At 47.7% G+C, this 17,616-nt stretch overlaps 1 protein-coding gene across 2 annotated transcripts in view; it reads right to left on the bottom strand.

Annotated features, from left to right (window-relative positions):
* PTH1R (parathyroid hormone 1 receptor) overlaps positions 1–17,193 on the bottom strand; it is a 133,841-nt gene extending 116,648 nt beyond the window's left edge. Inside the window, exon 1 of one of the 2 annotated variants that reach the window (XM_074869324.1) lies at positions 16,880–17,193. Coding sequence is in view for 1 of the 2 variants with exons in the window: in XM_074869291.1 (XP_074725392.1) it covers positions 16,880–16,954 (75 nt within the window). In the remaining variant the exon portion in view is untranslated. The remainder of the gene's footprint in view (positions 1–16,879) is intronic. The other variant, XM_074869291.1, reaches the window with a different exon arrangement.
* Positions 17,194–17,616: the final 423 nt, after the last annotated feature.

Here is a 17,616-nt window from a genome sequence, read left to right as displayed (position 1 = left end):
TCCTAGGGTAAGTCCCTCCAGCTTAGTCAACAGAGAAAGACAGACTGTGTTTGTAAGGGGTGATACGCCCTTTTTAGGTCTCTGTCTTGCTCCACTGACCACAGAGAGTAAAATCCCAAATCTTGTTTTGCCAGAGGTTGGTTGTTCAGTGACAAGAAACGAGGTGCGGAGTTCAACTTGATACCCTGCAGTATCTCACTTGGCCTCCAGCTCCTGCTCCATGACTTCCTGATGGTCCTGTGCCATGTCTACCTGCCCTTGGCAGATATCTCGGACACCCTGGGTGCCTCTAGATGACTACATGAAGGCAAATTAATTGAGCCTTCATTGCTTATGTAGAGTGACCTGAAATTCTCCCCAGTCTTATTGCTGTGGTGGCTGGAGCTCCACAGACAAACTCAGACCACAGATCCCAGGTAGACACCTAGACATCTCAGAGTAGGTAAGAGGACTCTCCTGCCCAGGATTCCTGAGGGAAGGGGGGATGAATCTGGACCAGAGCATGAGGCGGTCACTGACTCTCAAACCTTCCAGCTCCAACATAGCCAAGGAGAAACGGGAGCCCTCGAAGAAGAAAGCAGTTTCCTAAGTATCTCCCTGTGAGATGCTCATGCAGCTACTTGTAATACCTGCATTCACTTACTCCAAGACAGTCTCTGCATTACCCAGAAACCACTTTTAGTTCTGGGGTTCTTATTGTGACTGTCTTCTTTTAGTCATGTTCAGGACTCTTTTTTTTTTTTTTTTTTTTTTAAATTTTAATTCATGCACAAAATGCAGGGTTTTGCTGTTTCCAAAGGTATATTTCCCACACCAAAATATGAAAACTTCAGTGTCAAGATCTCCTAACTCTTAACGCCACAAATGTAACAAAAGACCAAATCATCCACAAAACACTGAACAAATGAAACCTATTTTCTTTGGAGACATTTACAGAAGAACATCTATTCATATACAAACAAAACAAACAGCAATAATCCCCAGAGGAGTAAAAACACAGGAGATTATTGTTTTCTTTTAATTTGCCCTGACACTGTCCTCTAACACACAGTGATGTGACGATGATGATGTACGTTAAAAACAGCAAAAGAGCTTTTACTTTCAGTTACTTCCCTAAACGCTTTAGACGTCTACTTTGTCAACTCCTTCCAGAGGATGACTTGCTGAAGGACACACAGGAAGAAGATAATAGTATTTTCTTACTCATTTCCTCCTACCCTTTAAGGACATGGGTAGCCAGCCATGCATCAGGACTGCAAGTTCTCACTCCTTTATCTGGTGTTTTTTAAGTCTGATTTTCTTTGAGCCTTAGCTTCTGGAGTCATGTGTTTGGGGACACACAGCCCACATGTGAAATAAAAGCAAGCATTTACCTGTCATGGCAGCAGAAAGAAGCTGGAGATGATTAACTCTAGAGTGCCAGGATAAGGGAAGGGAAAGGAAGAGAAATAAAAATGTCCCCTTTTTGAAAAGCTCATGATATTTTAAGCAACTGTTATAATTTTGGAAATATTTTCCACCTGTAATCATTCAAATGGGTTGCTATGACAAGATGTCCTTCACTGCAGCACAGGATGCTACCTTCAACCCTCTTTCATTAGGAGGAGAAAGACATATCCATTGTGCTGCAGAGGCTGAAAAGGTTTTTTTCTACATGGCCGAGGGGAAAAGACTTACAAGGTCAATTGTTGGCATCAACTGGCAAAATAAATTCAGAGCAGACAGTGTTCATGGAAACTGGGAAGCATTTGAGAACATCCTGCTGATGCCACTAACCACGATTCCACAAATGCAATATTATTGTCTTAAAAACAGTGAGGATGGCCTAAAGTCTGCTGTGGTTAAAAGATGCAACAATAAGACTACAAAAACAGAAGCAGGTAAAGAACAGAAAAAAAAAAAAAAAAAAGAGGAGAAAGATACAACATTAAGCCAATAGGCCCGGGCTTTGCCTTGTAGAGTGGCCTGGCACTTCCTATTTGGAGGTGGCTGAGGGCTGCCTAGACTACAGGCAGAAGCAGCTTGTGTCAGTCTGCAGTGATGGGACCTGGTAGACAGACACAGAGTCTCCTAAGGGCTGCTCTGCCTCTGTCCAATCCAGTGATTCAGTTTGCCTTGCTGCAGATATCAATGGTATCATGCATATTTGCCACCCAGCCTCTCCCGAGAGTAGGGCAGAAATCAACGACATCATGGTGTCTTATCTGCTCCTCTTTAGGTGTCTGTTGTAGCATCTCTCTCCTTGCTGGACCTCTGCTGCCTGTGGAGAAAAATTGGGTTACTTCCCTCCCTTGGAGATGGAAAGGCTGTGGCCTCCAAAAAGCATGTGAGATCCATCTCATCTGACTTCCAAACAAGTCTGACAATGTCATGGCCAGCCCCTTGCTTGCTATGGGGACTCCTGCCTCCCTCCAGGCAGCAGAGATAGAAGGGAAAACACAGCTTTGCGTAGCCAAGGTGTCCCCACGAATCTCTCATAGCATGCTCAGGCCTTGATTGCAAACACAGATCCCTCTCTCTCCTTACACTCTCCACTCCCTCTGTCTCCATATGGCTTGCCAAAGCAGATCCCCCAATCTTTCCCCATCCTGTGAACTCACCTATGGCATCCTGTGATGCGTGGGGAGAAACCAGCATGGAAAGCTCTGCAAACTTCCCAGGTGGACCCAAACTTGAACTCCTGACAGCTTTCCTTAGACTTTATAACACCTAATATCATCTAAAAGCCAGACACACCTGAGAGCCTGTTTCATGCTGCCTTGGAAAACAAAGCAGCCTCAATCACGGGGACAACGAAGGGGCTCTGTTTCCTCTGGTCCTCCCTTCCCAGGAACACGAATCCCATTTATTTCTCTCCCAAGCTCCAGGCCCAGTGTTTAGGGCCCTGCCTTCTGACCCTCCTTTGCCACTTCTCCTGCTTGGTTGGTGTAATTAATTTTCATGCTCTCATACCCTCACTCTCTTGCCAGCACTTGTGGGAAGGGATGTGCAGCAAACTCCCTGCACAGAGGATGCAAGAGGCAAGGCAAAGGCTCAGCAGGCAGGTTATAAAGCAGGCAGCCCTCTCCTCTCATATTCCTATAGGCAGAGCAGCCAAGAAACCTGCAGAGAGGGTTTGTTTCTTTCTTTTTCTTTCTCTTTCTTTTTTTCTTTGTTTCTTTTTATTTTTTTCCCCTCTTCCCTTCTCCTTTCCTTTCCCACTCCCATCAGCAGCTGTCTCCCCAGCCCGTCCCCCGTCCCTCCCGGCACCATGCCTCCTGGAACGTTGCAGCTCCGCTCTTTCATGAGCAGTGTGTGGTATTATGACTCCGGCAATGCTGAGCCTTGCCAGCACGTCTCAAACCACAGGTATCTGACCCCGTCCCAAGCCCCATAACACTGATTAATGTCCTGATTCACAGCCCGATAGGGTCGGCACCATCGGTGGCCAAGATGGGACACCACCCCACTCCCTGCTCTCTCCTCTCCTCTCCTCCCTGCAGACCCCATCTTTGCTCGGGGATTGGGGTGGGGGTATCCTTTCCAAAAAAACCACCCGGCAGCAACTGCGGGCAGGGAGCGCGGGAACTGCCAGCAGCGGCCGGGAGCTGTGCGTGGTCGGGGTGCCGTTACAACAAGGCCAGCTCTGTGATTACAGCACATTAAGCTCTCAGTGTGGTGCAGGCAGCTCTGGGGCATGACATCCTCCCAGCTCCAGCCAGTCAGTTCTGGCATCCCCCTCATCTCCTCCTTTTGCTGGGCATGGAGGGGAGACACTGGAGGGCTTGCCATGCTGCTCACCTGGAGCTGAGGGCAGCCGTGGCCTCAGAGCCGTGGGGGAAAGCATGGTGAGAAAAGCTGTGGTGGCTGTGCATGCCTCATCAGCAGATGGAGAGGAAGGAGAAGTAAGGTCCCTGGAGCGAAAAACACAGATGACGCCACACTGCAAAGAGGCCAAATCAACCCTGGAGCACATTGCAATGGGGCATCCATGCATCTTCCTGTGGAGATAGAATCATCCCCATGCTCCAAGAGTACTGGGTGGTGGATGATGGTGGGAGGCCCAAAAGAGCACTGCTTCTGGGCTGTAGCAGAGATCTAGCCAGGCACCTGTGGAGTGTGACCTGTTGCAGTGTGGGGTCCCTCCCATGGGACCACAAGCATCAGCTAACCCTGTGTGGGAAGATAAATCAGCTGGGTCCTCTTCTCTGTCCCCTTTGATAACGCCCACATCCATATGACTACAGTATTTTTTCCCAAAGCAGTGTGGCCTCATCCAAACCACCTCCTACAGCCCACAGCACACCTGAAATGTGCCTAAGCATTATTTGGGGTGGTGAAGGCTTGTAAGAACTAAAGCAGTGCCGGGGAGCGTGCTGGCAGTAAAACAGGATAGAGGATTGCAGAACATCACTTCATCCCTGCCCTGCCTATCTTTTCTTATTAGTAAGGGCAAAGTCCTGTCAGCTGGGAGCTACTTTAGGCAGTGCCAAAGTCTCATCTATCCTCTCTTGTCCATCCTTCTCCCTGATTGGAGGAACAGCCCTGGTTCCCAATGCTTCTTCTCTCTTGGCCAGGTTAAAAACAGCCTCTTGCCCCATCAAAGCACTGCCAGCCCTCCCTGTATGTTTGTACATACCCTTGCCCTCTTCCAGGGTTCAAGTACCAACCCAAGGCTTTAAGTTAAGGCCTTGGACCCTCCCCAAAATGGCCTTATCTCCTGCCATCTCACGACCTGTCTTCACTAGAAATATCCTCTTTGTATCCCAACAAGCCAGAGATATCAGCTTTACCTTCTTGAGCACCATGTTTCCAGCCATGAACAGGTGATCTGTAGGAGGTGTGGGACCTGTTCCAGTGTCTGTCACACTCCTTTTCCCCAACCTTGCAGCAAAAAGGCTGGAAGAGGAGACACGAAATACTGGGATTTTATGGATCAGACAACCTTCTTTTCCCAATTCATTCTGCTTTGGATTGCCCTGCAGGCTTTCTGGGAAACATGGTTTTCCCAACCTGATGTTTTTGGAAGCATGAACTACAGATCTTTTCCTGTCCACTTTCTATGGGGTGTTAACTCTGAACACTAAGAAAGTATTTCTTAATGGAGCATTCTTCCACTTCATTTAGATGTCTGTTTTGAAAGCTGGGGGCTTAGGACCAGCAGTAGGGTAAGGAACAATGGTGCTACCAAGAGGCAAAGGGGAAAGGGTTGACCAAGGAAATCCATAAAAGAAGCAAATGCTACCGCCACAGCAGTGAGACAATGCATAACTGGTTCTTCTTGAGGACTAACAGTGCTGATAATGAAGGCTGGCACTGTCAGCAGAGTAGAAGGGAGTTAGACACCAGGCTGGGAAAGGATTTGCATGCCCATGTCTGCTAGGTCTCTGTGCACACCCTATGGACCCTCACCCACACATGCTCCCAGTGACAATGCTGATGGCTATTACACAGCAGATTTGGCTGCATTGCAATTACAGGAGGGATGGGCGATTCACCTCTGTGTCAGCAGAAACAGGAAAACTGGCAAATGGAAAGATGCAGAGATCCTCGTGGATTGTCTGCTTCTACTCTACCTCAGGCCTCTCCTCCACCCAGCTCTGTTCATGGGATGGCAGTCAGTTCACCCTTTGGCTTGGCCATTGTTTTTCTTATCTGGGTAACTCAGAGCCCGTATCGCCCTAGGAAGCGCTGAGTCAGGTCAGGCAAGCACATGCCCGCATTGACCCCTACAGAGATCCTCTTTGTGTTCAGACTGGTTGGCACAGAACCAGGGCCAGATCCTTACCTGGATGCAAAACAAGGACTGACTCTGTTCCATTTGCACCAGCTGAAGCATTCTCCCCTCCCCCTGTTCCTGCATAAACCTGAGTCATCTTTTGCTGATGACAGAGTAAATTAGGAATACACATTAGCTGTAACTTTGAATGGCTTTATTTCCTACTTCCAGTCCTACAAAATATGTGCAAAAGGCACTTAAAGTTCCATTTGTTGATCACACCGACATTGTCAATGACACAAAGGGAGGCAAACACAAAATCGGCATAAAAATTTGGGTAGGAGAGAAAAAAAAGCAATCATCTATTGCACAGTCTGCTTTAAACACTGATGCTAAATTTGTTCAAATCTCAGAGATTCAGACATCATGATCTGACATCCTTTAAGAATGGACCCAAATCCACAGCTGAATTCATCCCTGTCCTGTGGTTTGAAAAATCCAGCCTGTCAGCATGCTTATCATCCTTCCACACCACCACCATAGCCAGAAACAAGAGCGACTCCCCCCCCACCCTTTCATATCCCCCGCCCCAAATTGCTCTTGTTTAAATGCTTTCAAGAAGCCATTCATTGTACAAGGCAGACAGCCGCAAAAGAAGCTACTGAAGCATGGCTGAACATGGTTTGGAGAAGAATCTGGAAACTGGGGGCTTGTCATTCAACCCAGATCTCTCAGTCTGCAGAATCTTCTCCCTTCCCAGGGCCAGAAGACCAGGACCAGCATGTGCCAGTCGGGCTTCTTCAATTTACCCTCTGGCTCTCTCCTTATTTCCCTGCAGTGACACTGATTGGCATCAGATGAGATTCTCTTGGCCCTTCTGCACTCCAGAGAAACACCACCGATTTACGCCAGCAGAAGACTCTGGCCCCTTGAGCTTTGTGGTTTCTATGATGAGGTTAAGGCAAATCACAGAGCAAATCTGATCCCAGGAATGAAAGAAAATAACCCAACAAACATGCTTCATTGTGGTGATGAGAGGCTGACAGAGAAACACCAGTCATGGTGGGAAATGAATTGGAGATGAAGCTGGTGGGATGCTCTGATTCTGTTTAACAACGCTACGGTGTGAGTCAGAGCTGTACAGTTATACCCGCACGCTCACTTGTATATACACATATACATAACAGTTTTGTACCAAACCCTGTGTCTTTGGCAGCTGAAGAAATAAGACCTCAAGGCCCACCCAGGTTCTGCGTGGGGTGCAGTCACAGATGAACTGTGGCAGGATGCTCTGCAGCTGAGTGTGTCCCTTGAGGAAACGGGGCAGCTCTGAGATGCACAAACACCCATGGCTGACATCTAAAGCAAAGCAAGGGAAATCAGCCCTATCCTGCTTTGTCCCCATCCAGTGGTTAGCCTGGGTAAACAGTCCTGGTAATTTAGCACCAGTGAAAATAAGCCACGTCTGCATTAGATACAGTGCATCAGACCCTCTGACCACCTACTGGTGTTTTAGTAACCATGGCTATTTAGACTGGAAAAATGTTTCCACCCCAGTGCCTATAGAGCCGTCTCTCTCTCTCTTTTTTCCTTTTCTGGGAAGAACAGTAAAAATAAACCACGTTTCCAAATGAACAGAGTCCACCTTCACTCCCCACAAGTCCTCTGTGCTGCACATACAGAGCAAGAAATGCCTGAAAGCACACAAAGTCAACGGGAGAGCTAAATCTCGACTCCTGGTCTTCTCTCCTTACTGAAGAGGCCATTTTAGAGCAAGCAATTCAGTGAGCGTAACCTTGAGGGTACTGGAAGAAAACACAAGCTCAGAGAAAGCTTTGGGGATATCAACTCTGAAAGGTTAAAAGGCTTCATAAGCTGGTGGCTCTTGATAAGCCAGAAATTCTACCTTTTGAATATCTATATGTTGATCATCTCTTAGCAGTTCCACCTCTTATCAGCTGCCTCCTACTTTTATTTTTTTTTTTTCTGTATTTTTATTGAGCTGAGTGAAATTACTAACCACGAAATAGATACATTACATAATGTTGCTTTATTGATCTTACTCTTCAAGTGCAGCCAGGAGAAACAGGTCATTTCCTTGCAATCACTCACCATAGATGGTGTCTCAAAGCTACTTTAGCTCTGATCGCTCAATGTCTGAAAGGAGAAGTAGTTTGGGATGTAGAAGTCAAGAAGAAAGCCAAGGTAACGTTGAGGCGAGGCAGGGGTTTAAGCAATAAAAGTGGAAATAGCATGTGAAGTTCATGGAAATCAATCCAGTGGTTTCACTGAATTTTGGAATTTGATTTGTATCTTTGCAAGGTAAAAGAAGCTACCGGCTATTTGCTCCTGGAGGAGATCAGGCATTGCTTAACATGCTTTAATTCACAAGATCAATTAATTAATTACTCTGCGGTCAGCCTATGGCTTCCTATGGCTGAGCAGTGTCAGGAGACCCTGGCCCTACTGTGTCACTAAATAAAGTGGGTTAGAGACCATTCTCAGGTCTTGCAGGCAAGGGAAATGGCAGTAACACGGTCTGGGTGCAAGGGAGCCTGTGCATGAGCCAGAGTCAGCCTTGTCTTTTGGTGGGCTTCTATGTGCCTGCATGGAGTGGTCTGAATGCAGCCCCATGTGCCTTCCAGGTTGGTCAAAAATGTTGATTTCTTTCTCTCTAGCCTTGTGAAAGAAAGGCCAAAGATAGAGGCAGGAATGACAGAGCAGGCTGTCATCACGATGGGGAGATGGAGCAGGGGAACAGCACAGTGCGGGAAAGTGTGAACAAAATCAGGTTCAAACCACCCTCTCAGGTCCAGCTGTCCCATCCTTCCTGGGCAGAGCAGGGCCAGGGTGCTTCCAGCTTCTGAAACCCTCCTTTCCCTCTGGAGCTAAGAAACGTCTCAGTCTGTGTCTGCTACCAGCACCATTCCTGTGGTTAGCGCACAGGATGGGCCCAGGGCTCTCTTGGGGTGCTGCAATCCCTTGTGTGCTCAAGGCATATAAGCCAGGTGAATAAATCAAGGCAATAAGATGATGATTAAATGACTTCCTAGTGGACATAAACAGTGACAGAGTCCCTCAAGGCCCCACTGAGTCTCAGTTAATTGATCATTTGTCCTCTGCTATGTGACCAAGAGGTGGTACTTCCCTACTATCTGCTGCTCCTTACAAAGTGCCTCATCCTTTAACCTGTGGCAAGCATGAGCTAGGTTTTGCATACCACTCACTTTTCTGTTAAAATATACAGGAAAAACCCATTTGGGTCCCAGACCAAAGTTCAGTGAAGGGAAGAGAAGGTTTTCTAAGGACACCCAGTGACTTTCAAACCTACCTTTACAGATGCTGCTTCTTGCTCTCATTGTGACAAGACCAAGCAGATAAATGCACAAAAATGCTTGGAGAGAGGGGAAGGGAGACTGAAGATAACATCGAGGAACCCTGATCAGCAACAGGGCAGCCATGTGAAAAACGAGATAACTAGCCTGCCTTGCGTGCTGAGACAGCAACTCCTGTCTCCAGCCCTTGCCCCAGACACTGATTTAGGAGGAGGTCTTTTTCAAGAGGCCAAGACTCCTATTGATGAACTGCCCTTATCTGACAGATGGTTGATACTCGAGGTTGTTACAGTGGAAAGACTCAAAGACACCAAACACCTTTGGACTTTGAAGGTTCGCTTGTTCTGCACTTTGATAGGGTCAGAGAGGTGGGCTGTGCTGCCTAGTCCTGCCTGGCTCAACACCTTCCTCGACTTGGACATAGGAGGAATGGTTTGGCTTAACTGTTTCACTGTCCCTGCAAGCAACAGACAGGAGATCAGGTAAGTAGATAGCAACTGTGCTGGTCTGGGCCACTTCTGAGTCTTGGAAGTCCCTGTTTATATCTGTACTGCTAAATACAAGGACTGGGTCCTGTCCTCTGGCCCTGAAGCCAAGCGTCACAGCACACCTCATGTCTACAAGCCTAAACTCATTTTTTCCCCAAAAACCCGAGTGTACTCATATCCAATACCCCTGGCCTATGTTATCCTGCACCACCACTTGGCACTATCTTCAGGACTCATTTGCTGAGATGAAGATGCTGCCAAGAAGCGTGCTAATAATCAGGTGGTGTGGCTGATGGAGGGGAGGTTCGGAGGTAGCACGGAGCCTACGCTGAGCTCACATTGAGCCCCATAGCTCGCCTTTCTGTACATGTATTTATTACCAAGGAGCAGGAGGTACAACAGGGATGGGGTGTAGGTCTGTCAAATGAAGGATCTGGGGGGCTTTATGCCAAGTGTAAGATGACTGTACAGCCATGGTGCCAGGGCAAATCTGCACACATTTTTGGCTGCTCAGCCCTTCTTGTCCATACCTCTGTGACCTAATCTCTCCCTTGTGTGTCTTGGGGATTCATCCAAGCCTTTGTTGTGCAGATGCCATTCACTGACACAGCTACAAACCTTCTCCTACGTTTATTTTCTTTTTTCCACCTTGTGTTAGTTTTGTGCAAGCTCAGTGAGTTGAATCAGCTCATGGAAGGGTACACATAGTCAGGAGGGAAGAAGGGAGACAGGAGCACAATCCCTGTGCTGATGAAATGCTTTGAACCAGGGATGCTGGAGGGATGAGAGGCAGAGAAATCCACTTTCTGCTTTGCTGGGTAAAGGGAAAAACTCGTGGATAGAAAGACAGGCCAGCTTTGCAGAAGATTTCAACAACCAAACCATCACCTGAATGCTGTCAGAGGGACTCGTGTTACAGGAGGATCAAAGTATGATCTGTTAAGACGATGTCATTAGTCCAAAATTTTCCTTTCTTGAAAATTGGGTTTCTGGAAGTCAGTCAAAGCTGAGTCTCCGAAGAGAAAGGAAAAGCCTAAACCACAGAGCTCCTCTGATCACTGGCAAGGGTCACTCTGGCCTCAGTGGAAATAAAGGGATTAATTCCAAGCCAGATACATCAAGCATGAGTTTGGGTGTTTACTTCCCACGACACAAGACAGTGAACCTCAGTCCGACCCAGCAGGTATTCTGCTGGCTGAGTTTCAGTCCCAAGGGCAATTTGTTTATTGCCACATTACGAAAGGTGCAACACAAAGATCATCTTTAGAACAGCAGCTCTTGCAAGGCCAGCTGAAGTCTGAGGTGTTATGGGTCGAGGTGATAGTCAAATGATATTGTAACAGCCAAGTGGATGCAGAGGGAGAAAGCAAATTCTCCACGACAAGGCAAAATATGTTTTGATATGGTCTAATCTTTAACACAGGCTGATCCTGTTGAGTTCTTCCTTTCGGTCAGGGCTTGCCCTAAGGAATGCTGCTTTTTTTTTTTGCTGTTGTTGTTGTTGTTGTTGTAATGGTTACTAATTGAGAGACACTAAAATTTCACTTACAGCAGGAGCTGAGCAGACAGAGAAACCCCTCTATGCTTGCCCTTTTGTAGAGAAACAGCCCATCCAAAAGGGTGGGGAATCCCTGCTGGCTTCTGCCTTTGATCCAGACAGTGTCAGAGGGTGAGGGGGTTTGGAGGGATCAGAGCTCAAAAGGTTGAGCCAAGCCCAGATCCACAGTCTAGTGAGTACCTAAATACACACTGGACTTCATTGCCCTCTCCCAGTGATGTGGGATGAGGATGGAGCTGCTTGGCAGCAATGAGGGCCAGTTCCCAGAAGGGGTTTAAGTTGGAGGCATCTCTGTAGTCTGGCTCTGCTATTCCCTCCTCTTCATCTTTAGGCACAAAGAAAATTCAAGGACTGCATGGTTTAGCTGGAGCCATAGCTCTGCCACTGGCTCCAGGGAGCAGGATTTCCCCATCCCTGTGTCTTAGTGCTTCACCACCTCACCTCATGCTGCTTGGTTGGAGGCTGCCTGGTAATAGCTGCGATTTAGGGATTTCAGTGCGATGAGTGTGTGACCCAAATAACTTTGCAAACCAGGGACTGATTTCAACTGAATTTAACCAAGGGGCTGAGCGGTGCATTTCCCAAGCAGAGGGAAATCCTCCAGCCAGAATCTTTACACCCTAGGAAAGTCCCTTATCAGTACACTCAGCCCAGGAAGAGAGACTATACAAGGCACACAGCTGTGGGATGACTCGCAGTCTCTCAGCATCGTTTTTCAAAGGGACATGGGAGTGCAGGGTCGCAGTGGCCCAGCCATCAGCTGTCTGGGCTGGGGCTACCCCTCACAGGGGCTGCAGACACATCTCTCTAGCCGGCATAATCCCACTGATCTCAAAGCACCGCTCCGGGGCTATTTCTAGGAGGCCAGAAACCAAACAACAACTGCCTGGACCTGAAAGGCACACCTCAGATTTCATTTCCTCCAGCCTTGACCCCACTCTGTCCACAGTTGCCCTGTTGCTTTTCCTCTTCCCCATGCGAGGAGCTCACACCAAACCCAGCTTGCTCATGTCAGACTTGCCACCGGGCAGCTGAACTTTTTTTGGCTTGCATGGGATGAAATCACAGCCCATGCATTACCCTGACGTGGAGACTTGTTTGCTTTATATTTTGCGGTTGAGTATTTTATAGTCCAGGGATATCTGCTAATCCCAAAGTACGAAAACAAAAATCGTATCTTTCATAAATACACGGGGCAGGGATGGGCACGCTCCCAAGTGTGTGCGGAGAAAAGAACATTTCAGACATTGTTTCCCTGCACTTGGAGCCTGTCTTTATTTAATGAAGTTAGACAGCTAGTCGGGATTTGCAGGACCTCTATATAGGATTATTTTATTATTATTATTCTTTTTATTATGGGCTATATTCTGTGGCAGAATATGATTATCTTTCCCTTCCAGCTATAAATTATGCAAATTCAAATCTTTCCCCCTTCCTGATCTATGAAGATGTGGGTCTGATCAGAGGAACAACAAGAAACAAGTCAAAGAGCAAAACCCCGACCAGCACCTCCTTAACCCAGCTGCTTTGCTGCCTGAGCACCGGGATCTCGGCTAGTTGGCAACCTGTGTATCGCTCTAGTGTGAACTTTCTGATTTATACCAGACCTTCCTACCACAGATCAACACCAATGCTGGTCTGGATGCAGCTGCCTTGGAAATAGGGACTGGGACATTTCTGCAGCTGACCTGGCCAAGCTTGTCCCTGTTTTGTGTTATGCCTACAAAGAAAGGGCTCCAAATTCCCTCCTGACACCCCTTGAATTTCTGGGGGAGTGCTACAGCTCTTCTGCAAAACCAGAGGGAAGCTTCAGCATTGCCCAAGCAGCCTGAGTGGGGCCAGGGCTGGGGAATGTCAGGCTGCAGCAAACAGAAAGGGGTCGAGACCGTTCTGCTGCCAAAACGCATCTCCCTCGTGTGCAGCACCTCCTGCAACGCGCTGAGCACTGCTGAAAGTCAAGACCTCCACAGTCAAGTGGGGGTCCTTTTTGCTACCCATTTCATACCCCACATGGACCTGCTTCCCTGCATCGTGTTGAGCTCAGCCAACTGCAGCCGGATGATACCCGTTTCCCAAAATAGAGCTATTCTGATCCAAAGCCCTGCAGAAGGCTGGTGGCTTCTTCTTCTAATTATTATTATTATGATGATGCAGAATATCTCCTCCAGTGACAACTGGTTGGGAGCTGTGAGGCTGAGACAGGCAAGAGAAGCCGAGAAAGTGAAAACCGAAGGGGCTAGCAGAGCAAACCACGAGGCTTTCATCTGGGAGTGGAACATGGGGAGGTTTTTCTGCAAGGAGCTCTATGATAAAACCATAGCGCCTACATCTTAACGTCTCCCATGCTCTGCTGATGTTGGACCCTACTTTTAAAGCTCCTTTTGCACACATCTTTTCAAACCCATGTCTGCAGGGTTATCTGTCTCAGACCACTCTTACTTCCCTGGCTCTTGGACCAAATAGTGGAATTAACACAAATTTACCCCCTCACCCTGACAGATTTCAGGCACAAAGTTCTCAGCCAACAAGCAAAATTCCCTTCGCTGTTTAAGCCGGTGTTAATCAGGAATATTCTGAGGGAAATGCTGGGGGACAACTTCTCTGGATTGCCAGGGGTTTGGAGGACAACAGAGCTTCACCCAGGACTTTACCCCGCATCAAAGACAGCCGTCTGTCCCTCTCGGCTCCCCCTCAAAAGCTCAGGGCAGGGATGCTGATCTTGCTATCGATTTTGCATGGCTGCAGGCTCATGGGGGGACCATGATTTCTGCACAGACAGTTTTAACTCTGAGAGGACTCACTCCCACAGCAATCTTCTGTGTGCTGAATTTCCCACCCTGGTTTACAGTTAATGCAGGGACACGCAGTCAGTGTGCTGTGGAGAAGCAATTCAGCTGCCAGCATCCTGCCCCATGATGTACCAGTGCCACGGGCAATTCAAGAAACCATTTCCCATCCTTACTTCAGCACTCTTGCTTCAAAAAGTGCCTTTAGTATCATCTTTGCTGGCTGACAAAAGGAATAACCTGAGCAACAGCTTCAGATTTAGAATGCATCGTGCTCTGCCCGACCTTGGCATCACCAACTCTCAGATGAAAAGTGACCTAGCTGCAAAGAGGCCAGCAATTCGGGCCACAGCTCTCAAGACTCAAGTCTTCCAGCCTCAGACAGATGAATTGTGCCCTGAAGCTCTGAGCAGTTGGTTGCCTCAGTCTGTGGGAATCCTCCTGACTCAAACCTCACAACAGAGCTTTGCTTTGCTCTGCCGGGGAAGGGAAAGATCAGGTACCACTTCTAGTTTAACCTAAAGCTGCCACAGAGCTTGTCTCTAAATTAAGTCCTTACAGCCCCATCCTTCTGTAGCTACTCTCATTGAATTTTGCTTCTTGCTTCTAGGAGAGAGGCACTTGGTGACTTCTATTGATGGGAACACATAAAACACACTCAGACCCGCTAGCCAAATATCAAGTGTATATATATCCCTTCTTATAGCGTAGCTACCAAGATACCACCGTGCTGAAACATGCAGTCAATACCATTCTGTATTTGCAAAGTTCATTTAAAAATCAAGTTAGTTTGGGAAAGAGACAACAACAACAAAAATCAGGCTTTAGGCACCCTGCAAATTGTTCCCTGCTGAGCAAGTTGTTGTACAGTGGGTTGACATAGGGCTGACCTTCTTATTCTGCCTAAGTGGATGTCAGAAGGGACACACAACATCTTTGCAGCTCCTAAATTGTCATGACAACTTTTCAAACCTTCTGGCAACTCCTTCAGCTGTCTGTGGGTTTGAAAAGCAAGGGAAGTGCACCTCAGCCTGGGCCTAATTAAACCAAGTGGGGTTTCTAGTGGCAGGACCCTAAATCAGTACAGGGAGGGATCAGGCTTTTGGAAACGCAACAGAGCAAATACTCTTGTGCATCCCTCACCTAACCCTCTCCAGGAAATTTCCCTGCTTTCTTGCCCCTCTGTGATTCTGGCAGAGCTATTCCTGCTTCATGTCCAGGTTCAGCTCGCCCTGGGCCAGTGCATGGGGCACGCTCAGCTGCTCCAGCCATGAGCCCCTGTCATCTACCAGTGCTGCTGAGCAAATCGCTTGTGACCGGAAAACGGTCGTTGTGATGGGGGTATCAAAAATAAAATACCCACTGGGAACATGACACAGCTGATGGAACATGAGACAGTTCACTGGCTGGTCCTCTGCATCTTCTGGAGGTACTGGGATGTACTGGGAGAGGGGACTAAACTGGGAATGGGGACTGGAGATGCACTCTGCAGCCTTGCCTGTCTTTTCTGGGTCCTGAAGTTTGCCGAGCTCCAATCTGGCTGTTTCATGAACCTGATTTTCACCAGTACCAACAGAGACACCAAAGCTAGCAGGAATTTTGGTGCTGACTTCAGCAGGCTGTGGAGGTGAGGGGTAACAGGTGCTACAGGACCTACACTGTCATGATACGGCCCCAAAGTCAGACGTGGTCACACAGATGCTAATCCAACCCCAGAACAGGGCAGAAACTTCAACTGTCACTAAAACCTCAACAAATCTACAAACGATCCTCCCAGTTTCCCCAATTTTCTTTGGGTTTCAAAAGGTTTATTTGTGCTTAGAGATAAAGCAAGACAGGGATGGACTGCAACAATGCTTGTTGTCTGAGGGGCTATTTCTTCTCATTTATTGATGAGATGTTTCCCTTCAGCACAATGCAGGATGTGTGGGGGAAATACCCCCCTACCAGCCCTGCACAAGGTCCCAAACTGTCCCTATCAAACCGAGGGGACAGGGCCCACAGTGATGGCTCCTGGAGGGTCAGGGAGGACCTGGCTGGAGCCATGGTCAGGGTGAGCCCGCTCCCTTTCAAACACATCTCCATCCCTCATGAAAAGCAGCCACTGCTTTAGGTGGTGGTCGTGCCCCTTCCTATGCTGGAAGGCACTGAGAAATGGAAGCAGTAGTGGTGATTCCAGGGATGGAGACAGTAAGGAAAGCACATGGCAAAGCAGCATGCCCATCGGTGGGTTAATACCTGATGGCTGATTCTATGACATTTCCCTTCACTTCTGCAGAAGGGCTTTGAAAACCACTTGGGGCTGCAGTGGGGGATCTGTAGATTTTATCCCATTCCCCATCACCACCATCAAGGCAGTTTTGACAGACATTAGGTCTTTTTTACTACCTCTGTGAAGATATTCTGCCTCGGTATGTGCAGGAACAGGTGAAAACAGCGCCAGGAAGCAAAGGGTTAATACTACTTTCATGCTCCTGAGTATAAACTGTCTGCAAGCCCTGCACTCTGAGGTCCTCTCCAAATTTAATCCCCAAAAGAAGGCACTGTTTGGCTGAGATTAAACAGATTTGCAGATTAAGAAGATTAAATTAAAATTAAATCTGCCGTCTTGCGGAGGGAGGTGGATAAAAAACAGAAAAAGAAAATGAAAAGTTGCCCTTCATTCATAGGCGTCTTAAATTATTCCCCAAATGCTTCCCCCAGACCCCTGTCAAACTGTACACGTTGCTGTCTGGAGGGGTTTAAAAGTGATTCAAACTTTTTGGGAAGTACAGACATTTTAATTTTATCTGGTGCAGCAACTCTGAGACCAACTGCACACACTATCTGCCAGCGAAATAAGCCACTGGGCTGCAAAAAAAAAAAAAAAAAAAAAACAAAAAAACCCAACCCAAAACCAACCAACAAACCCACCAAAAACTGCTCTAAATCCTTGATACAGTAAATTACTCATCAAGGAAATAGCCGTGCGGATAGTTCAAGAATGCGAAGAGAAAAAAAATTGAGGGACTCACCAGAGCGTAGACTGAACTCAGTACGGAGCAGCAGAGGATCAAACCCAGACTGTGATAAACCAGATATGATCCCATATCCAAGAGGCTTCTTCCAGCATCCAAGCTCGCTCAGGGAAGTAGGAGGACGAGGTCTTCCAGCGCTCCGGTTGCAGATGATTTCTCCTTCTCCTTCCCTCCCGCCCCCCCCCCCCCCCCCCCCCTCCTGAATTTGTGTTTGTTTGATTGTTTGTTTCCACAGTTTTAGCCAGAAAGGCACATGACAAGAAACCCCGGTCTTTTGCTTCGTTTTCTCATGGCTGGAGATCGGGGCAGCTCCCTAAATGCAGCCGAGGAGCCCATGTGAAGCGGAGCAACTTTGCTCCCTTCAGAGCTGCAGCCCTTGGTGCTGTTTGTTTTCCATGTGCATCTGTCTCAGAGCAGAAAAAATCACATCCATATGTCAAAACTGCTCTTCTGTTTCCTTTTTATGAGGCAGTGGGAAGTTCAAATAATTTCTTTGTCAAACGCAAACACACAGAAAGAGGGAGAGAGAGAGCGGGAGGGAGGGAGAAGGCGAGAGAGGGGTGGAAGGGGTGGGAGATTGGAGAGGGTGGGGGAGGCTTTTAACCACGGCTTTATTTTTAGATCCAGTAATTTTATCTTTTAGGTTTCAGAGGGGTTTGGGGAGGAAAAAAAAAAAAAAAGCTCCCCCCCCCCCCCCCCCGTCTTCTCTTTTCGGCATGCAAACAAATCGCAAA

The sequence above is a fragment of the Strix uralensis genome, chromosome 1, assembly GCF_047716275.1.
Source record: "Strix uralensis isolate ZFMK-TIS-50842 chromosome 1, bStrUra1, whole genome shotgun sequence".
NCBI classification, from domain to species: Eukaryota; Metazoa; Chordata; class Aves; order Strigiformes; family Strigidae; genus Strix; species Strix uralensis.
This window is presented reverse-complemented; position numbering and strand designations above follow the sequence as displayed.